General features: G+C 39.2%; 1 protein-coding gene across 1 annotated transcript; it reads right to left on the reverse strand.

The window, feature by feature from the left end:
* Positions 1–333: 333 nt before the first annotated feature.
* Positions 334–22541, reverse strand: SMIM14 (small integral membrane protein 14). The gene is made up of 4 exons (XM_080624871.1): positions 22437–22541; positions 8614–8662; positions 988–1136; positions 334–406 (listed from the first exon to the last, which is right to left on the reverse strand). Exons 1-4 carry the CDS (start codon positions 22509–22511, stop codon positions 374–376), a joined length of 306 nt encoding a protein of 101 aa, XP_080480997.1. The 5' UTR covers positions 22512–22541; the 3' UTR covers positions 334–373.
* Positions 22542–23186: the final 645 nt, after the last annotated feature.

The following is a 23186-nucleotide window of genomic DNA, read 5'->3' on the forward strand; positions in this document are numbered from 1 at the left end:
ATCATAGACGCACAGGGATTTTTTTTTTCTTTCAATGCATATCAGAAATCACTGCAAAGAAATTAAGATCACTGTAACAGAAAGAGACCAAGTGGAATGTCCACAGTAACAGTAACAACCAAAAAACCCCTGCAATGCCTTACCATTATTCAAATTACAATCTACTAGGAATTGTAATAACGTACAAAGCAAAAAGTAACTTAAAATTGAAGTTGCTAAAAGCAGTTCATGAAGATAACTGCTGAATGGTAATTCTGCTCTATATAGATGAGAAAAGAAAACAGTATTGAATGGGGTTTAGGAGTAATCTGGTCACTTCGCTCATTTGGTCGTGCAAGGTTTTAGTTACTGAACTTTTCCAATATTGAATGCTCTAGTCCACTGGCGGGGCTGGTGGTTCTTGTCCCTAGGGAAGGAAGGAGGAAAAGAAAGAAAGAAAGAAAGAAAACATGTACAGGATTAGAAACAGTGCTTCACCCAATATAATTGAGCAATAAAAGAACTTGGAAAAGTTACATTACCCTTTCCTTTCAGATCTTTCAATATCTCTTTTGATATTCTGAGTAAATGATCATCACAAAAAAATATTGTTTCCTGCATCAACAGGGATTTTTCCATGATCCCACACCTAGGGCAAAGACCACCTTCCCCGTCTCGTGCTGTAATTCTGTTTACTGACTTCTCTTAAGGTTGTGATTTTCCCCTTATACATAAGAAGGCAGTTCCAACCAGAGACAGCCAGCGTCCAGAACACATTATGACCCACACTTAGTCACCCGTACCTGCTCCATCCCATGGCAGGCCTCACTTGGCCTTCATGATTCTACTACTTTCACTTTGTTTTACTCATTTTCATTAACGGAGTTCCAAGAAAATAGAGGGGGGAAAAAAGTAAGGAAAACTTGACTTTACATTAGCCTGTAATAAAACAAGATACAGTTAAGCTATTGTAGATTGTCTCTGCAGGGCATTTGGAGATGCACTTACATTACGCGGGCTGGTTGGCTTTCCGGCTGTGTTGGATCCTCTCAGATTACTAGGTCTCAGTAAGAACAAGACAAGTGCAATCACCACCCAGGCCATTATTATCATGGCAAAGCTGATGCCACTGTCGCCAAAGGAATTTGGTCCTGGCACTACAGACAAAGAAAACCCAAGTTATAATACAGAGTGACAGCAGAGTTCTTTCCCCAAAATTAAAAAAATTAAAACCAAACTGCACATATGGTTCACAAAAAAAGCCCTGAAATATTTTTCAACTGAGTTTTCTGATTAGTCCTTCCTTTTGGCTTTGAGACAAGTAATTCTTGGTTAGTATTACATCGGGTTTTTATCACATTTCTTATCCCTTTGAAAAAAGAATCTATTTCATAAGATTTCACTGGAATACTCAGAAATACCATTAATATTTCTTAGTTCACACTCCTAATGAACTGGAGATGATAAACATGTATTTTGTGTTTAAGAAATCAAACTTGATTTTTAAGAAATCAAAACTGATCAAAATATATTTATGTGGGAAAACCCCCATCTGTACGTTTGTTTTTTGCCTGTTTGAGGCAAACATCTTTCATTTGTTTGAAACGGAGAATAAGACTAAAGAGATGAAAGTTTAGGCTCCGTTGTTAGGCCCCACACAGAGAACACACTAATTCTAGCAAGAAGGGAGCAAGCTAATGGTTACAATTTTGTTGGCTACAGTAAGTTATTTCTTGAGAGTTTATTTGAACAAGTGTCAGTGTCAATATGCCGATCTCCATGACTGATCATCCAGGTCATGTGGTATTTCTGATAGCATCAAAGAAAACCTATCTGTCAGGAGGGGAAAAAATGATGATGAGATACATGAAAAAGTGAAGCCAAGGAACACGACATAAAACTTTTACACCTAATTTCCATGCAGAATGGCTGAGACATCAAAACATTGAAATAAAAATGAGAAAACCCCCTTGGACCAGATGTAGCTGGTTGGTCTATTTGCATCCAGAACCTCTTGCCAATACCAGCAGATCTGAAAACAACAACTTTCCTCCTCTGAAGCATAACTTCAAATAATCAAATTGTAACTAATGTAAGCTGAAGTGTAAGCCAATGTGTAGTTAATTATCTATGGTACTTCCATGGCTCCATTGACAATAGTATCTAAAGACCTAACATCTTCGTTAATGATACAGATGATCAATTAATACAAAGCAATTAATACAAAGCTATACTGGATAACTCCAGAAAGAGAAGAGCTGTTCCATTTTATTATTCAAGATGAAAACTTTAACATCTCGTAGAACTCTGGTGACACTCATATCGTTCAGATTTTTCAGTTGTCCCAACTCATTTGGATCATCTCCTCATGGAGTCAGGCCTGGATTCAGTATCAGCTGGAAGTTGTTCTTATTTAACGTTCGCTAGGTAACATACACACAGTGAACTGCTGGAGTAATCTCCTTGAAGGTTAATGCTGACACCAAAGAACCACCCTCCCCACTGTCATACTGGGTAGCATTTTTAACAGAGGCTCTTCCATGAAAATGATTTGTTCTCAATACAGCAAAGGGGCCTTGTGTGAAAGCTTGAGGATATGACATTCACAACACTGCTGTTCTGTGAACAGCATGAGTTCACGAGAACTCTTCATGAGCTGGGGCTATTCGACTGATGTCCTTTACTGACATCACATGCACCCAAAAATATCAAAGAAAAAAACATTACAAAAGTTCATGTTTTTGAGAGCACAACCACCATTCACGTGTATGAGCAAACAAAACTGCCAGACAGCTTTTGCCTTTCAAATGTTCAAAATACAGACATCTCAAAACTTGAGAAGTTGCTTATATAGAGGAATTATATGACTAGGAGTTTATACAATTACAAGTGACAATTCTTTTGGGGATATGAGTGAATAAAGTGTGCTGGTTTTGAGAAGAAGGTATAGTGCAAAGAAAATAAGAATGCTCATCTTTTAATTCATTACACTAACATATAATTGACTCAGAAAGCATATGGAATTGTGCAGCTAAGAGTTTAGACCTGCAATTGTGTTGAGGGAAAATATCACTGTTATTACCATCATATTTTAAATCTTGGATGACCTTTATATATGCAATCCAGTGAACTAACATATAATTTGGTATGAAAAGAACCGCTTTTTTCTTGGGCTTCCAGACAACATTCATAGCTGTCTCAAACTACCTTCAGCACCACATAAGACAGCTTTGGTGCGTATGTTCAGTAGCACATGGAAAATTCCAATCACCTGTTATGCTGGATCCCCCATACAATGCAGAGAAACAGGGACTAGTCAGACTGCCTTCTGGAATTTTTGCTGAAGGACAGTGCACTTAGGGCCTGTGGTTAAACAAAGGTTGGAATAAGTAAATGTTGCCAGGTCAGCTCATGCTGCAGGTCAAGGAAGGGAGCAGAAGGAACCACAGTAGGAAACCACATGCATTTGTGCAAGACAATTTCTTCCAGCCTGCGCTGTAATACAGTTTAGATGTAACCAAATGAGCTGAAACATGTTCTAAACTAAGTTAAACGAGACAACAGCTGATCACTGGATCAGCTTGGCCCTGTACTACCTACTCAAAGCATGCCAGATACTAAAACAGCCACAACACTGTTTACACTATTCAAGAACCGCTAAGCCCACACTTCTCACAAATGACCGTGTGTTTTAATAAGGATGTGAGATATTTCAGAATCTGTTACTTTAATCTCTTAACAGAAGGAGATGAGCATAAGCAAAATATCACGTAAATAAGGAGAATCACACTTTTCAAAGCTTCGCACCACAAATCAAGAGAACAGAAAAGAAGCTGTTTCAGCTACTGGGAGCAATAATATGTAGAAGACAACAATCTTTTGCTGCAAAGACCTCCATCACTAAGCTTAGAAAACAATCAGCTAAGACCATCTTGTGGATAAAGAATAGTCAAGTGAAGCTGAAAGCACGCAGAATGGAATTTGTGCTGATAGGCAGAATAAAAAAAAATCTTATTTTGAGAGTTCACAGCCACGGTGCTTTTACCTAGAATTGATATTTTGCAGGTAATTTAGAAGTGGGTTTTTGATTCCTTGAAGAATAAAGGCTATCCTTTAAGAGAACCTGTGGGTGATATTTTCTAGTATTTCCAGATGGATATAAGATTGTTCTGTTCTGACCTCACAGATAAACGTTCCTGCCACCACCCATTTTGATGGAGGGATCTGGTTATTAATCTCCAGTGCCTGGGAAACACCAACTAGTACAGAATGTAGCAGTACATATCCCTGAGTCACTGAGTAGCATTAAACTTACAGTCTCTAACCTGCCTTCCCACACAACACTTAATCCAGCCCAAGGTCTTTATTTTCAGACCATCTGGTCCGCTGGGCTCAGCACACCTATATATCCACACACTTCTGAATGAAGCCTCTGAACAGTTCTGCCTCTGTGGTTACTTGGAATTATTTTACACCATAGCTGAATTACCTTCAGGCAGAAAAAAGCATTATGAGGACCTGGTCTGAGACTGTGGCATGAACTCCTGTGGGAGCTAACGACTGATGAATCCTATCTGTTGCCTCATGTACAAGACACAGTTCTTTGATTTGCTTTTTCCCATAGAAATACAGACAAGGTCACATAAATTAGCCTTCTCTTGGAGAGAAATGTGAAGGGGTGGGGTGGGGGGGAATCTCCTGTGACAGATGTTTGCCACCGTATTTAATGTTCAACTCAAAGGCAGTCAAAGCTGTTAAAATGATGAGGTTGGTAAAAATGATTTCTAAAGATTGAAGGTCAACCACTTCATGACAATATTAAAATTAATAAATGTCCTTGTTAAATACTCCTCACCTGAACCTAGTTCTTCTCTTGCAGTGCTATTTTTCATTCAGAGTGAGGTTGTACTCTAAAGAAAGAGAGGAAAGATTGCATTTCTTTTACTGTAAAAGTATATTCTGTTTGGTGTTCTTTGTCTGCCCTCTCAGGGTACAAATATCTCCTTTTGGATCTTCAGCTTTTTACTGTTTAACACTTACATGTGGAAAGGCAAGAGCATGCTCTCTGACTTGTGCTGCCTGTTTTTTACAGTGTTTTTAGCCTCGCCTGCTCTCTGAAGAAAGGCAGAAAACCATACAAAGAGAAGTATCTTACAGATGAGTCATGAGGGAAGACAAAGAGCCTGTGGGACCTTCCCTGCAAGCTGACACTCTCAAAGGCAGGGATAAGGAAACTGAAGAAAGCCAAAAAGGACTTGAGCAGAGGAAGGGAGAAGGGAATTACCAGAAAAGGGAGGGAAGAGCTGGCAGACATGTCAGGCTGCTGTGACTCCCCTAGATGAGTACAGCTCAAGATGAATCATAGATATGTATTCATTTTAAAATACATAAAAATTTGGAAGTAGACAACATTTGAGACAGTCATCTCTGACCATATTATGAGCTAGCAGAGCATGAGAATAGTGTTGAAAATATGAATGTGGTAAATCCAGGTCACAACATCTGGGAATTGCTAGAACACAGAGTAAAAACCAAGGCAGTAGCCCTCATTTCCTTTGACATGGAAGGCTGGCTGCAAAGGGCCATGAGCCATCAGAGCAGCTCAGTACCAGTGACCCTCCCTGGGCTGGGTGAACTGCTGATGTTGCAACTGCCACACACTTAAGAGAAATCTTCCCTGCCCCACCTGCATTAGACAGAATTCAGAAAAGAATTATCATTCATTATATTTCAGGGGAAAATGTGAGATCTTCTGATTTGCTGAGCATAAACAATCCCAATAGAATATTAAATGTGTTGCATATTCAAAACTTGCAGCCTGTTTTCTCCAAGGCACCCACTGGAATGGAGGAAACAGTCATCAGACTCTAATACATGCTTTATCATCACAGCAGATATTTGGACAGCAGAAAATCAGCAGAGAAAAAGCCACCAAGCAGAGTGCACAAATGCTCTCTGAAGTGCTGCTAATATCCTCCTGGATCTTGGAGTACAAATCCAAAACCACTGGTTCTGACCATGGCAGGAAACTCTCTGCAGGGTAGTCACTACAATATAATGGTGCCAGCAACGATAAATAAGAATTTAGAGCTAATAACATGAAAATGAGAATGGGGGAGCCTTGGAGTTACTGCTTTGATCTGGCTCTAAAAATCTACAGAGATCTGAAATGAAGGGTTGAAAAAACAAACTGTGCTCAGGAAGACTCAAAGCAGGGAGTTTCTGAGAACTTCCAGCTGGTAGCAACAGCGTAACACATGACGCTGCTGTGACACTGGTTGAACCACAGCCCTGACACCTCCCAAAGCAAAACCACGTACATCTCATCAGTTATTCCACAACCCTGCAACTTGAGAATTTGTGTACGACAACATTCCCAGCTGTGCTTCCAGATGGAAGACGAAATCCTGGGAATGAGCAAATGGGTGGTAGTGAAACAAGCTTCTTCATATTTAGGTCCTGAAATAAGGAATGTCAGCGAGTAACAGGAAATGAAGCTGTGGGACCTAAGGAAGAGGAGACCCACCTCAAACATAAGCTCATTAGAACAGGATGAAGCAACGGACAGAAGACTGGCCCAGAATTGTTTTAATCTGCCTCTGAAAACATCTCTAGAAGCTTCTCCAGGCTCAGCCTGTTTATTTTTGCCTTTGACTCCTGAGAGTCTTACAGAGTTCATGTTCGCCCAAGCACAGAATCACAGAAGCATCACAAAAAAAATCTGACAAATCTGACAAGTCAGTGTCATTGCATCAGCAGAAAAATACCTTTGCTGGAACTAAATTTAAGGCAATATAATAGCACAGGAGAGGATTTACTCTATAATTTTTGCTTTGGTTTTTGAAACAAACCACTGGTTTGGAACAATTGCTGCCAAATTGCTTGCATCTGCACAGTTATCGCAAGGATCTCTTTCAGGATGGAAAGCTGTTTGCCACAAACCATTGACAAAACATCCCCACTGTACTATAGCTTGGTAGCATGAAAGCTATCCCACAAGCTTTGTGCCCACACATAACAGAACTCACTCATTTATACAGTCATTAGCCTAACAGTTTCATAAATGTTGATGATGAAGACTCCCAAGGCTTGAGCAGAATGACCCACCATCACTTGGTTTTAACTGCGGACTAAAGCTCAGAAAGCTGCACAGCCAGTCTGTGCCTATTTCTAACACAGAAAATATTCTGCCTCCTGTTATGTGCCTCTTTGCCTCTCCGACACACCTGTGAGTAAAAAAACAAATAAACAAACCCTGCACAAAAGCACCACCAAAAGGAAAAGAACAACCCAGACACAGAGGTCTAATGCTTGGGAGTCCAGGAAGTCTGCCCCAGGACAGGTGCATTTGGGAGAGGAGGAGTGCCAGAAGTCACAGACACACAGCATAACTTGGAAAGCCCACAAAGAAAGAGTAAAGCCAGCAGCACTGTATGGCATATGTGCGCACCACTCTCTTTTTTTTCAGGGTTTATGTGGGAAAGCTCACAGCTTTTCCTCTTCAACCCAGTCTGGCAATGAATCTGGGACTGTTTCACACTGGGAAGTCTTAGTGCAAGTCCAAGCTAAATGCCCAGCCTTAAACAGGTTTTACTGGGGAGTGAAGAGGAAGGAACATGAGAGTGAACAAAGAAATGCTCTCTACCAAAGATCCTAGAAACCTTGACTGCACTGCTCCTAGACCTGTAGAAGACACAAGCACCAGCGGCTGTTGCTTCCCAAACACTGCTCAGGTGCTCCCTCCTCCCTCTGAGCGTTATAGTCCTAATGCAGGCTAATTGAGTGAGTTCATATGCTCAATTGGTAAAGCAATATAGGAAAAACAAAGCCACTTCATTTTTATTTATAAGCATTTGGCAACACTCCCCCTAGACCATGAAAAGTGTAAACAGAGCACTCCAGGGCAAGCTTGCATTACTGCATAAGCTCTGTACAGCTACGCTTCCCTGCAGATGCTGGTAACGTTTGTCCTAGTAAATGCTCACTCTTCAGGAGAGTTTTTTCAATGTATTTCATGGCAAATTACAAGAAATGTACACATCAGTGCTCTGCTTCATTAACTACACAGCCACCAAGTCAACAGAAATGCTGGCATGCTGTATGGCAACTTACCAGTCAGACCTGGTGGGGAATCTCCTCTCCCTCACAGTGGAGTAGAGGGTTCACAGTATTGACGGCAGGTCACTCAGCCCCAGGTGTGAACATGTGTACATGTCAGGGTTTGTGCTGAATATCCAGTCTCCTGTGGTTAGGCTGCTATGACTGTAAGGAGGGCAAATACAGCCCCCTCCAAATTTTCTCCTTAGGGAAAAAATGAAATCATCCTATTTGGAGGCTAATGGTAAGATGCGGTAGTGCTTGGGGCCCGATCAATGGTCATGCTGGTGTATTGATACCTCCGGCCTCATCACTATTGCTGCTCCCACACAATGCTTCCAATGTACAACATTCACCTGCATCACAGATTCTCAGAAATTACCTCCCCCACGTAACAATTTTAGTACTGTGGTATTTGATTTAACATAATATGTTCCTATAACATTAAATCAACTGCTGCATTTTAAATACCACTCAGACTGTATTTTAATTACTGTTTATTTTACTTCCATGCTTCTGATCTCAATAGTTACTCACATTCCTGAAGGCATTCTGTGTCTGTGCAGTATGACTGGGATTGTCTCAGCTGAAAGAGAGAAAAAGAAAGGCATGACAGTTAGCAATGAGACTCAGTCAGCTTTCACCAAAGCCATGATTTAGTATTATGTCAGAGAACAAGTTCAAGATAAAGAAGATTATAACTGATCCTTTACTGCATCACACTTAGTTTATGGTGTGTGAAGTCAGTTATTGCTTCCACACAGGTTGCAACCACTGAATGCCTTTTAAAATTCAAGTTAAAACTCTATAGTGATACAGACATTGTTATATACAGATATACCCTCTACACACATTCTGGGATTTATAACGGATAGGCATTACTACTATTACCTAGATCAAGTAACATTAAAATACTCTGTACTTATGTAACAATAAAGGATCAGGCTGTGATAATGGTTATGCACAGAGAGGCTGAATTAAAATGTCATATTTAAACATAGCACTTATTATTTTTCCCACTGAAGATCTCTTTTTAAAAAGCAGATTTTAATATGTATTTTACTGGTTTCTTTTCTCTCTCCTGATGGGTAAAATTTAAAATGCTTTTAACAACTGTAATGACTATTTGCATTTACAGGCTATATAAGCTTGCTAACAGCAAGAAGAGTCAACCCTGCAACCTGCAAATCAGTATTTTACAGATGACAGAGTCAAAAAAGAAAGACAAATATCACATTCTTTATCAGGCACAGAGAGGTAAATGGATTCGATTTAATCTGCTGCATTATGGAAACAGGTTCTATCCTCTGCCTAGGTAGGTAAACCATGCAGCTTAACAATTAAAGTACAGAATTGTTACAATGCCTTGGATAGAAATGACATTTGCGTTTTGACAAGTTTTAGTCACAGTAGTGTCACAAATCCCAACACTTTTTGTCACAGCAGGCTAATTTGTTTATTATTAGTGTAAATATACAAATGTAAAAAAGAAGAAAAGATGGTGTTTCTTATGAAAGAAATACATGAGTAATTTCTACAAACCAAATTTCCCTTTGTATTGGCATAACTGATTTGCTGTATCTAATCATACTGTTGTGCAAAGCACATCAAGGAAACAGAGGAGTAACCAACCGAGGAAGACATTTGGAAAAATCTAAGTCCCTACCTTTATCATGTAATGATACATGGTTTTCAGTGACTCACACATTCAAGAAAGAAAAAAATACGTAACTGGAGATTGATCACAATTTTTGTTAATATGCTAGCAAATTTACTGAGACTACAAAGAAGTTCCTTAGGAAGTACTAGGAAGGCTGGATTTAACCTTTCAGCTATTTCTATAGTTAAAATCATCAGCAGGGAAAATTCAAACAGAAGACTTCTACTTACCTTATTAAAAAAGAATTAAAAAAAGAAATCTACCAAACTATGCATATTTTCTGCCCTCCTTATATAAAAGTAAAAGCTCATTTTATTTTCAAACTTTGGAAGCAATTCTCAACGAGGAGGTTTTATGTTAGCAATAGTACCAATTTAGAATATCTGACACTGACAGATACCTTAACTGGGGAAACTGGATATCACTATACTCACATTTTGAAGAGATCAGCAACATAATTATCTCCTGTTTGCATAAAGGTTTAATTCTGGAAAGGGCTTAGTCTATAATCCTTACTTTGTGTAACACAGTTTACAGGTATTCTTCAACACAGAATGATGCCCAAAATTAAAATGGGCAATAGGTATATGATCAGAAACATACAAACATCGTGTTATCCCTCTGTCCCTAGGATGGCTTGTACTCACACAGCTTATCTAGTTTGCTCAAGACAGGCAACACTGCCGTGGGGTGTTCTACCCACAATACCAGCTATCTCCCATTCTATGTGTTACTCTCTGTCCAAATACAACTTTTCAAAGCCATGCGATTTCTATAAAAGCCAACTCAAAAAATGGTGCATGTACTTTTAGTTGCTGTTAACATTCACTCGCCTACCAGATGGGCTTCCACCGCTACCAGAGCAAAAAAAAAATTGCAGAGCTTCAGCTTTGATTGACATGGTTATGTTAACCACCAGAGATGCTTGTTTAGCAACAACAGAAAGGTATTCTGGCTACAGCTATGCCTTTCTTGAAGAGCGGTCTTGGCCATGATCATGATCACACTGTGCTTTATCAGTTACCATTACCTTGACCATTTCTTCATGAAGAGCCTACACACTGTAGGAAGCCACCTGAATTAAGACACACTATGTATTAAATCCTAAAGTTTATGTGTGCCCAGAGGGTACACTCAGATACTGAGTTTTATCCTACAGGCATCCCTGGTTACTTCTCAAAAGACAGGACAGGCTCCAAGGCCTTAGAATGAAAAGTACTGCTGGAAACATCAATGCTAGAAATCTTACCGTAAACAAGCAATCCTAAGAAAATTACCATTACGGGTTGATCTACAAACCTCTGCTGAAAAAAAAACAATGCTTGTATTAGATTATATTCTGCCAATATGGACAGAAGTCTGCTTATGTATGGGGGAACCATGTACAGAGGAACCTTTACAAAGTTGATAACCATCTGTACTTTGTCTGATAATGGGGCTGTGCTTTCCAAAGGGCTTGGACAACAAATATGCCACTTTTCTAATGGGGATTTAGAAACTCACTGTACAAGGTAGGTTTAGAAACATCAAATGATGCGAAACAGTTACAAGAGAACAGTATAAACCCTGCATATTTTATAATTTGTATAAAATTCCTCTAAATTGAAAACAATACATAACAATGTGAACATGCAGATTTAAAGATCCCCCCTAAAAATATTACACTTCATATTCTCTGCTATACTCATATCCAGCAAGGCAAGTATTACTTAGAAATATTTATCTGAAACATTTCTCAACTATTCCAGGCAATACAATTTTTTTTAATAAAAACTACTTGTGCTGGAGAAGATATGGTCAGAAGAGGGCCACTCAAAGTCTCAAATAGGTTTTAAGATGACATAGATAACACGATAAAAACCACACTCAAATATCTCCTCATGCTCACTTCCCCTCCTGACTACAGGCACATGCAACATCTCAGTAGTCCGTGAGCATAGAAGCTCTAGGACAGCTCTGTAAGCCATGGAGCCATGTAACAAATCTCTTTTTAACACCTCAGTGACATGCTACATATTGTTCTCTTGGGATGAAACATGGCAGCTGGTGGAAAATGACCAGCAGTAGAAACAGGTTTTCCTAAATTCACACAGATGAACTGGTTCATAACTCTGATACCCCAAAGAAATCTGATCCCTTGTGGTCACTCAATTAGTCAAAAGATGAGAAATGATCCTGGCACATGTATGAAATGCTCACCTAAGTTGAATGGTTGGGAAAGGTACTGCCTTTTGCTGAAACAAGAATGCTGCTTCTACCAATTAGCTCTTTCTTGATAACTATACCCTTAAGGGACATGGCAACTGTTGGAAAAACCCTGAATGTGAGACATTTCAATTGTCAGGTAATGGAAAAGGGAGCAATTATCAGGGACTCGAAATAAACAGACCTTTGATTTCAGATTTTCTATTCCAATGTGAAGGGGGAGTTTGGATGACAGTTTGTGGAATAATAGTAAAAAGTTGAACCAGACCTGCCCTCTTCCTAATGAAACCCTCAGAAAGACTTTTCAAATACACTCAATATTTTTCAGAATGGGGACGGAGCTGATGAGAAAAATCTCAATACGTTGGCTCTTACATCCTTAAAGGCAACATTATTAATTTTGAATTTGGGTTTATTAATTTTTCTGAGATCCTTGTGCTGTCAAAAACATGAATTTAGTGGAAGATTAATAGTTGACTGCCTGATCTGACACCTACTAACAGCAACAGCCTTTTCATGTTTTTCAATATATTCTGGAACAGGCCCTTAAGAAGACAGAAATTCGGTGTGTGAAACACTGGGGCTTATTCAACAAAAGAGACTGAAAAATGTTGCAAAACTAAATATTTATAGAAATTATTATTTTCTTCCATTTAAATGAAGAGTATTATATTTGAATTTTAACATTCTCTGTGCAGTTTGTCATCCAAATACAGTAAATGGCTTAGTGCATGTGAGCCAAAAAATTAACTAATTTATCTTTTATTGTCCAAAATGAAGTAAACACAAATTGCAAATATCATGAAAGCTGAAAGAGAGCTAAGAAGGCTCAAAAATGTTCAGTTTTAATACAGTGCAAACTTACAGGCAATACAAGTAAAAATACTAATTATAAATGCACGTAATTTAAAATACAACCATGAACTTTTAATTCCCTCCAAGTACATTTAAACCCTTGATTAGCTTAAGTTAAAATAATTTAAATTAATAATCCCCAAACCACAAGAACTCATGGTCAATATGAGTACTTGGTTTCTATGAAGCCCTTCATTAAGTTGGAACCAGGAAGCACCAGTGCCTGAATTAGAGCAAATCAGTGTCCACTTACTGGCGTATTTTGAATGTAAACCCAACACAATGCCAAGAAAAAAAGAAACCGAGTTACTTCCAGTGGTAAGAGAAAAGGGTTTTTCTTCACTCTTTCCCCACAATGCTCACACTTTGCACTGCAAAAATAAAAATAGAACATTTCAAATGGCTGCTAGTTCCAATAGACACAGCTTTTAGCCTCAGTTCACACTAACAGTGTTGAGATCCTGCTCCTTTGACACTTTTATATAAAGTACAGTTTTAACATGCCATCTTGTGGATCAACACTATCGACCCATCAAGCATACCCGAAACCTGACCGTGTTCTGCTGCTACTCTTACAACAGATGCCATGTTCTGACAGAAGCCTGCAGTTTTTAGCAATGGCAGCCACTACTTTTCACAATCCCAGCTGCGGACAAAATGCGAACAGTCACAGTAAAGGGACGCTGCTATTGCCCTCTGGAAACTTTCTTTGTGAAGTCACTATATTAAGTAAAGTCTCTGTTTTTCATGTGCAAACCCACTGTGGGCACACAAACATACCACTGTGTGGTGAAAACAGGGAGTGAACTTTAACTGCATGTTAGCTGCTCCACAAAATCACTGAAGTCCAAGTGAAACAGTAAGTTCTGTGAAACAGCTTCATCTAGCTAAACAGAGAACTTGTTTTTCCAATACAGTGACCTCAGCCACTGGGATCGTTTCAGTCTTCCCATGAAAGAAGTTAAGCTCCTTTGCATTTACTGCTCATCACAGATAGCTACTGCGGAGAAGGAAATTCAGACTTCTGCCTACCTTCACAGTAACTCGTTCTTGTGTCAATTCTCTTGCTTCCTCTTCAGAGGAGTTTTCAGGATTTGCTACCCCAGAGTCCAACAGTCTCACAAATCCTGGGGCTTGTCCCAGTCTCTGCTCAGACTTTTTTTTATTTTTTCAATTCAAGTAAATAGCATCTTGTCTAAAACCAGATTAAGAGTTCTGTCCAGTATGAACACTTTTTAAGACTTAAATGTATTATTTAAGAGTTAAAAAGAAAAAAAAAAAGACAAAGCGTACAAATACCAGAAAGATACCAATGATCAGCCAGGTCACCAGTTTGTCATCTTTCAGAAGAAATAATGGCATAATCCCAACAGCACTTTCCAGCACCAGAAATGGTGCAAGAAAGAGGTAGCAAAACAAGAAGAACAGGACTAGTGGCAGGAACACAGTGCAATAATCAATGAAGTCTTGTGTGAATGGCAGATGAGATGAAAGTAAGTTATTTATATAGGGATAATTAAAATAAGTGCCCTTTAGAGTAACTTTTGAGACAGCTCAATGCAGAAATAAGTCCTCAGAAAAGACATGAATGAAAAATTAATGAGTTTATGAGCCAGGTCAGGGAAAGACCTCAATACAAGAAATTGTAATGGAAGAAAGCCCAGAGAGATGTGTAAAAGAAACAGGTAAGTCTAGAGATAAGAGAGCAGAAATGGATAATGGTGGCAATGAAAATAAAAGGATAGATAAGTAGCAAAGCAAGGATAAATACCTAAAAGTACCTAAATACCTAAAAGTAAATTTCAAATGGAATCATAGACTGTTGATAGAAAATGTTATGTGATAACAAGGGCAAAATATCATCACCTGTGAAAATAATTTTTTTTCACTTTAGACCAATTGTAACCTCTGCTTTTTCTCTCGAATGATGCCAGAAGATGACACCACCATGGCACACTCCCGACTGTGTTCTCATGCTTCTGGGTAATGAAATCATTGTTTAAGCCTTGCTGGCAATCATGTCTGTTCTGTCCAAAGTATACAAACGATTTAGTAAACAGCATAAATAAATTGCTGTGGTAGTCAGGCCAGTCCTGAATACAAGCCAGGTTGCAAATTGAATTGTAGCATTATCTGTACAGTTCAGATTTAAAAATGCAAAAAATGACACCTACATGCATTATTCTGTTACAAGCTGGCCAAGAGAAATACAAGAAAAATAAGGGAGAAAGAGGAACATACTGATTGAATTGAATTGTGTCTTAAACAGCATTAGTTTCTCTTAGAGGAACAAACAAGAAAAAAGTGAACACTGCCTTCCCCACTCCTACATTTTTTATCATCATACGCAGAATTACAATAAAATAAATGATTGCTCATACGATGACACAATAACAGTGTGCAATAAAAATCTGGAGTTTGGTCCTGTGTGGTGAAATGTCATTTTTTCTCATGGCATATGAGAGAGAAGGATGGTTGGTACCTTTCAGAATAATATTACTAGGTTACAAACCAACTCTTAAGAAGCATAACCATCAGCCAGTTATGACAGAGGGAGAACATTAACTTTCATACTGAAAGACATGAAGATGCAGCAGATAAACAAGTCAGACCACTGTGCAAACAGCAGCCCTGATTTGGGCAAGAAAACATTCTTCCGTTTATTTTCTCATTTCTCCTGTTTCACCTCAGTATCACACAGATCCCACTTTTCCACACTTCCCTCACTTTCCTACAATTGCATGACTGTTTTATAATTTTGCTGCCTTGAGGACCTGGCATATAACTGACATCCTACTTTTAGTGAATGCAAAGCAGAACAGGGAGAGTCAAGGAAAAGAATATGAAGCAGTCAGGATCATTACAAGGATCATAACAAGGAGACAACAAATGGATGAGATATAATATTACACAGTATTATTACAGAGGCAACTCCCAGGAGTTCATTAACAAATTTATATCTCAAATACAAAACCAGAATACGTGTGTGGGGTTTGACCAAGCAGAGAGTATCTTCTGCAAAATGATGTATTTTAGCAAATGAAAAGGGTACTCTCACATAGACAGCCTTGAGGAAAAGTCTTAGAACTAGCAGTTCCAACACAAAAGTACAGTTTGCTCTAAGTGTTGACTACATCCAGATGTGGCCTGAGAGAAAAAGCACAATTTTCTCCCTTTTCCTCAAATGAGATGGCTACAACACAGCTCTGATCATCAGAGTTCAGCCATTCATGATACAGGTTATAGCTATTAGTTACTTCTGGAATGCCAAGCTGATAGAATTTTCGAGGCATTATTTTTTCCACTGCTTGCAACACTGTCACAATATGCATGCTTTGAGATGCTCAGGTCAGGAGTGACTGAGAGTTTAATATATGTATGTTACTAGCTTTAAATACATATATATATGTATATATACACTGGTTAAGAAGCAGCCACTTCCAGCATACTGCAAAACTCAGGAATGGGAAATGCAAAGAATGACAAGCACCTTCAACTTTTGGTTAAGCCCTGATACCCAACCCCTTATTGGTAAAAATGGTCTCCAGGGGACATGGACCCGAGTGGACACCACTTTTCATGGCTTTTTTTTTACTTCTAAAAAACATCCACTTAACTCTCTAGAAAGTAGTCTCCACTTATACTGCTTGATCTAGAACTAGTTCCTAGATTAAAAACCACTAGCAGTGCACAAATTCTGTGATACAGTTTTGGGGACTTAACCTGAGCAACACCAGCACCTTGAGCACCAGGTGAAGGAAGGGAAATGGAAGTCAATGGAGCACAAGTTCCTCAGGAGCAGGCTCATGCCATGCCACTCCAACCTTGTGTTTTATTCTTTTGGCCCAGTGCCTTAGGAGGTGCACCAAGTCTTTCCCACTGCATCTCAGAGGGATGATAGCTACTTTGCCCTACTGAGCAACCTAAAGTTCAGCTGTTCAGAAAGGTCGTTTTTGAACCAGCTTGAACACCAAGGAAAATAAAGGGGCAAATGACAGCAAAATGCAACTTCCTGCTCTTGGGGTGGTTGGCTAACAAAGGCTAGAGAAGCAATAGCAACTGCTATAAAAAAAATAGAAGGCGAATGAAACATGTAAGAAATCTCAAGAAGCATATTCAGAAGGTCACTTTAATTTATCACAAATGCATTCAGTATAGCTCTGCTGTGCTTTCAGTAGAAGGCCAAAAGTGAGCTTGACTCATTTTTGCTGGTTGCCTGAAGGACGATTTAAGTTGGGCTTAGCTGTGCTGGCATTTTGAGAGCTTTTCAACCATTTGTGGCACACAGCGCTGATCTATTTTAGTCATCTGTGTTTATTCTGTGCTGTTTGCACAAAGTCGCCCTCAGCCAAGATCCATGGCTGTGCTAGATTCTATTTCAGACTATGCCAGTTTATAACAGTAAGACTTGAAAATGACCTGGCCAAGAAAATTATGTGGAAACTTGGTTGACAAAAGAGTGTTTGAAGCAACTGTGTTGAAATAGCTTGAGAATTTGCAACTTCTTCTGTAAAAGATCTAGTGACATCTCAAAAGACAAGAGAGATTGAAATAAACAATGCTTGGTTTTGTATCCCCCCGAGTTTCTGAGACATTCAAGACTTCTGATCTAGAAACATAACTAGACACGGGCCATTACTTTGCAATTAGCTACAGAAGAACAAAACACAAGGTTGTAACTCCCACAGAGGTTTGTAAGGCCATTAAATCTCTACAGTAGAACTGCTGGCAGTTCATCAAAATGTGTCCTTTTGTGTTACACAATTAGAAATGCTTTGGTTTAAGAACATACTGCTCATTTTCAGAGAAACTGCTGTGAGAGAATTCTGAAGTCACCATTTCTGTAAAGCAAATAATACTGTATCAAAGGGGGGGAAAAAAGGATGTTTACATCATACAAAGCTATGTGTGTTACTGGCTTGCTTTGATATTTCTGGCAACCCTAAGTGGTCACAGAAATAGTCTCAGGCTTCATGGAAGGTGCTCTATGTTTGATTATCCCCCTCCACCAGATACACAGAGTTTTCAAGTTTAGTTTTCAGACTTGAGCTGAGCCTTGAACTAAGATACTCCATGGATCAACCATGCTTACTCAGAAAACATGGAAGTCCAGAAGAGTAAAATATTATTATTTTACAGAAGAAGTGAAAAAAAAGGGAAATAAAAGGGTTTAAATATACCATCATTCTTATCTGCAGATTTGCCATTTTCTGCCACAACTAAAAAAGGCACCATTTCCTGTGGATACCATGGAATGTCTTTCACTGCGACTCTTTCAAACAGCTGTCCTCCTGTCTGACAGAGCATCCTATTAACGTACTTTATGTTGTTTGTTGTTCTTCGTCCTTGAACTCTGGCTGTTCTTGTCAAAATAAGTTTTGCAGATAGAAGAGACTGAAAAGGAGATAAAGTCATACAAGCTAACAGACCTGTTGCTGTCTTTTGACAACTCTTGTGTATCTGCAGAGGATGGAAAGTCTTGTGATATTTTTCTTTTATGCTTACTTCCTCTTATGGAAGTTACCAATTATCTGCTATCCCATAGAGTAAATAGTAAGCCCAACATACAATAGTCAAATTGTTACACAACAGCAACAAATCCTAACAGATGTTTCCATGGGTATTACACACTTGAAATTGTATTTATGAAGTTACAGCCAAAGACTTCAGATTTCTATTGTTTCCCAGGAATATTTGGAAATCACAATATTTGCTTATTATTTACAGGGCCATACTACAGAAGTTTACATGGGTGAAATTTTCATGTTTTGACACTAAGGAGAAACCTGAAAAATCTACTTCAGTAAAATGATAGAACATTCAGCATAAGAGAATTTAATGTATATATAAGTTCTAAGAACTGTGAGTATGAACAATATCTCTCAGTTAACCTCATAAGCAGCAAAAAATTCTTTAAAAAATACCATGCCATTCTAGATATACAGTCCACTTCTGTAAAATCTTCATGGTATTATGAATTAAGAAGAAAAAAAACCACAACAAAACAACAATTAAGTAGGTACAGGGAACCGTTCTGTGTATACAGCATGTTTGGATTTCCACATACACACACACACATCCCCACAGGCTGAACAACTATGTATTCCTTTTCTTGTATCACAATGGTTTTGTTGTAAAGGTTTTGAGGATCCAGCTTTTAGAGGTAGTGGGCTCCCAGTCTCCATTGAGATCTGTAGGGTTCAGCAACTTTGAGAACTGATATTCAAGGGTTCCTTTTAAAGCAAATAGTAAAATTCCTGTTTGTTTATGTTGTGTAAGACTGCGTGAAAACAGCAGCTTAGAAAGCAAACTCTTACTGAAGCATAGAAAATACAGATGAAATAGTGAAGCTTCCTGCTAAAATCATGTAACAGGTTACTTGAGGATAGTCTGGATGCTGACTGAGACTTTTGAGACTTCTCCTTTCTAGATTCTGCTGAACTACTGCAGCTAGTGATTTGCTCTTATAAATATTTAGGAGCATCTGTTTTGCTTTTTAGAAGAAATGAAATCTGGCATTTCCCCTTACTCCTCACAACTTCCAGCGCTAATTGGTATGATCTTTTAGGAAGCTGGACACTGAGCAATAAATTCCATTCCTGGAACTACACAGGAACACTATTAGGCTGGTCTTGGTGACTACCCAAGAGCGTGCACCTATGATGTGCTCTGTTTACATTCACAGTGCAGGAACTAGTGTGGCTCCAGGTGATCTGTCTGCACCCAACCTTATACTTTATGGAGCAGCCTGGGAACAAAATCTCACAGACCTTTGTGGCACTTCTGACTTTGAACACAGCTTGCATCATTCATACCTAGAATCCTCCAGCCACAACATGAAAAGAACTGACTGACTGGTTCCATTGCCTGTGAGTATCTTTAATCAAAAAAAGGAAAATATTAAAAAATGCTGCATGGGGGGTCAAAAGTCTGAACCATACTGGTCCAGATTTGTATCTGATAAGCCTCAGAGGAAAGAGTAGGCATCACACACCCCCCTTTCTCCCTCTCAACTTCCTGGAACTTGGTCCTGGGGTTTCCTTTGTCATCAGTTTAGCATGTGCCCAGAAGCCTCACAGTCCAGAATCAACACAACTGTGGGATACAGCACAAATGTCAAGTTGAAGACGCAAGGAAAACACTTACTGTGAAAGAACATGCATATGAGCATCCATATGGGGTAGCAGGGAGAGCTCAGATGATTTTGAAATTGTGCCTCAAACTGGGAAGCATGAGCTAGGATGACTGGGCCCTGATGTAAAGGCCCCACAGAAGCCTCAATTTTCTACGCCCTTGTGCCAACAACACTGACCTTTAAACAGTGCATAAGTAGACTGAAGGATGCTATTACACCTCTGTACTCAGCACTTGAAACCCATATCTGGAATCCAGCCTCGAGCTCTCCTGCACAAAACATATTGACATATTGAAGTGAATTCAGTAGGGGTTACTCGGGGCTGGAGCACTCAGCTCAAGAGAAGAGATCTAGCAGAAGCCCCCCACTACTTACACAGAGGTTACTGAGAGGATGGAGACAGTCTCTTCACAGCACTGTATGGCAGAAGGTATGAGACATTCAACTAAAACAGTGGATGGAAAAAATTCTCTACCACAAGGATTGTAAAATATTGGAGCAGGCTGCCCCAAGAGGCCATGGAATTGCTATCCTTGAAGGTTTTCAGGACTCAGCTAGAATAAAAGTCCTGAATGACCTGGTATGAATTCACTGTTGACCCTGCCTTGAGCAAGAGATTGGCCTAGACAACTTCCTAAAGCCCCTTCCACCCTGAACAGTTCTGGTAATACCAGCAAACGGGCACACATCCCGTTCACTTCTTGCACCTCCATATCCCAAACAAGCCTATTGCTTGTCCAGCAGTAAGTGAATCTATTTCTACTTGTGAGTACCGGGAGAGCACTGGCTGTGCCACACTTGGGAACTATCAAAGGGAAATAGTATTAGGCCCATAAAGCACGTGCAATTGGCTATGCAAACATGCTCTATTTGTCTGGTGTAATTCTGGACTTTGGTGCAGGTGGCCACTACATGATGTCGACTGCTTGGCAGCTCCAGCTTTGATGCTTAGCCCAAGGGTCTCATGGTCTGTGAGATAACAAGTGTTGGCCACTTCTCTTGCCCTTGTGGGGTATCATTTTGCCTTCTGCTGCAGGCACTAATGTAGCCCTCCCACCACGAGAACCTGGTCTGGGGTATTTTGGCTCCGAGTGCAGCCTGTGTGTTTCTGGGGGGGCATTCCGTATGCACAGGCCCAGGGGTGCAACGTGAGACCACTATGGCACAGGTTCTGCACTGCTGCATCACAGACACGCGCAGTGAACTCTGCTTATTCTGAGCAGTCACTTTGCAAAATGGGGCTAGCCAAGCTCCCTGAGAGCACACACAGGTACAGCATCTGCCTCACTTTAGGTTCTTCCCCTGGCACTCTAGATGAGATAGTGTAATGATGCACTCCATTGCCAACACAGTGTGGACACTCAGAATTTTATGTTCAGGGTGAAGCAGGGCTGTGTGAGTACAACCCACACATTTGCAAGAACAAGCTATAAATACTTCTTGCAAAGTGCTGTTTAAAACAAGTTTGTTCTTTTGTGGATATATGCACATAGAAGTGGTTTTATTTTAAGGTCAAGCACACAAATTGATTCCTTATTCCCAGGCATACATACACTGGGGACTTGAACATTACCACTACTGTTAGCATGAGCCAGTGGATGCCACATTTTCCTAATAACCTCCCTAAAATACTAATAAGAAACCTTTTGGAAAAGGGCCTGCTCCTAGAAAGGATGCTCTTCACACATACTGCCTTGAGCAGTTATGTCCTCAGTAACTTAAAAGGATATTAATTTAGGCCTTAAGAAAGAAAATGGTATAAAATCAAATTTATGAAAATTAACATGAGGAAGTACATCAACTGAAGCTGAGGTAAAATGTGATCTTAAAAAACAGTTTACCCAAATTAGAGTTGTAATCAAGTTCACCTAATTGCTCACAGTTCATAATTGTTAAAGTTATTTTTTTAATGTATATACTTTTACTTAGGAAAAAACCCCAGTGCTTTGTAGCTTTTTCTTCAATGGACAATGAACTAACTTCCATATGGAAGCAAAGAATCATTACTATTTTACAGGTCACAGTTACAGCAATGTAATGACTTGCTTGAAGTTGCTCAACCATATCAACAGCACAACAAGAAACAGAACTCAAAACTCAAAAATCACTGGATTCTCAACTTCAGAAATTTTTCAAGGTTAGTTTAAAAAATTTAGACATTGTTATCTTGACCTGTAAGTAGTGGAACTTTATGTATGACAGATATTACCTTGAATTCAAAGAGTTTGCAAGGTACTTTTGGCTTTATGCAGACTAAAAAAGGGTTACAAAGAAACATTTCCACAGAAACACTGGCAACAGCGTCAAAATACAGCCTTGGGAAATAAACAGAAAGCTATCATTTGTGTTAACTATTCAAAAGCTCATCAGAAAGTCGGATACACAGATTCTAACTGTACACATAACTGAATAAGCAGAATCAAAAACATCAGCCACTGCAAATCTGCAAGAGCTTAAGTAATGTCTGAATAACCACCTTTCCAAATATTCTCATGTTATCCTTACCAGATTAATCAGTCTTCTCATTGCATGTTCATGCGAGCAAATGCATTCACAAGGATCAAATCCACCTTCTGCCATGGTTCTCTGGATAAACCTGAACTTGTCAGTGAACACCTAGGAAGAATAAAAATAAAAGGACAATGAACTCTTTTTCAACTGCCCTTATTTTCCAGAGTCTCTCACCTCAAGTTTCTGTTTACTTAATGCCAGGATAAAAAAGAAAAACAAAGCAGAGTAATCCTATTATTCCTTTGGCAGCATGAATGAAGAAGTCTGGTATGTGCAGTAACATTTTGATGTTGCTGAAAGCAGTGTCTCACATGGGCTTCCTTAGAGAGCCAAATAATTTTTTTGCAAGAATTTCTGTCTCCCCTGGGTTTTCCCACATACCACAATGAATTACACCCTAATGAACAAGAACCACAAAGATTAAATTCTGGTCTCTCATCTGCATAGTGGGACTCTTAAGTGTACGAATACTATTTGAAAAGTCAGGGGAACTTGTACTCCTAAACCCTAACAAACTGCTTACATTCTCCCTCTGGATGAATGTACAGGAAAATAATTTAAAACCCAGTTAAGTTCTCTTCTAAATGGAGAAACAGTCACTCTTGTTGTATAATGAAAGCAAGTAGCAGGGGTGCAAAAGTGGATGTACTTGGAAACACTTTAAAAATGGAGCTTCACACACTAATTTTAGATCAAAGAAGTAGGTTATTTACTTAGCAATACAGAAAGTTCAAAGCTGTAATG

Source organism: Psittacula echo (genome assembly GCF_963264785.1).
Source record: "Psittacula echo genome assembly, chromosome: 1".
Taxonomy (NCBI): domain Eukaryota; kingdom Metazoa; phylum Chordata; class Aves; order Psittaciformes; family Psittacidae; genus Psittacula; species Psittacula echo.

What these genes read in the sequence shown, in the direction of transcription:
- SMIM14 (XM_080624871.1), bottom strand. Translation starts at nt 22,511, where the DNA reads ATGGCAGAAGGTGGATTTGATCCTTGTGAATGCATTTGCTCGCATGAA. An exon ending in TGAGAAGACTGATTAATCTG is followed by an intron (nt 8,663 to 22,436) that starts GTAAGGATAACA and finishes TCTCTCTTTCAG; the next exon opens with CTGAGACAATCCCAGTCATA. An exon ending in AGCCAACCAGCCCGCGTAAT is followed by an intron (nt 407 to 987) that starts GTAAGTGCATCT and finishes TTCCTTCCCTAG; the next exon opens with GGACAAGAACCACCAGCCCC.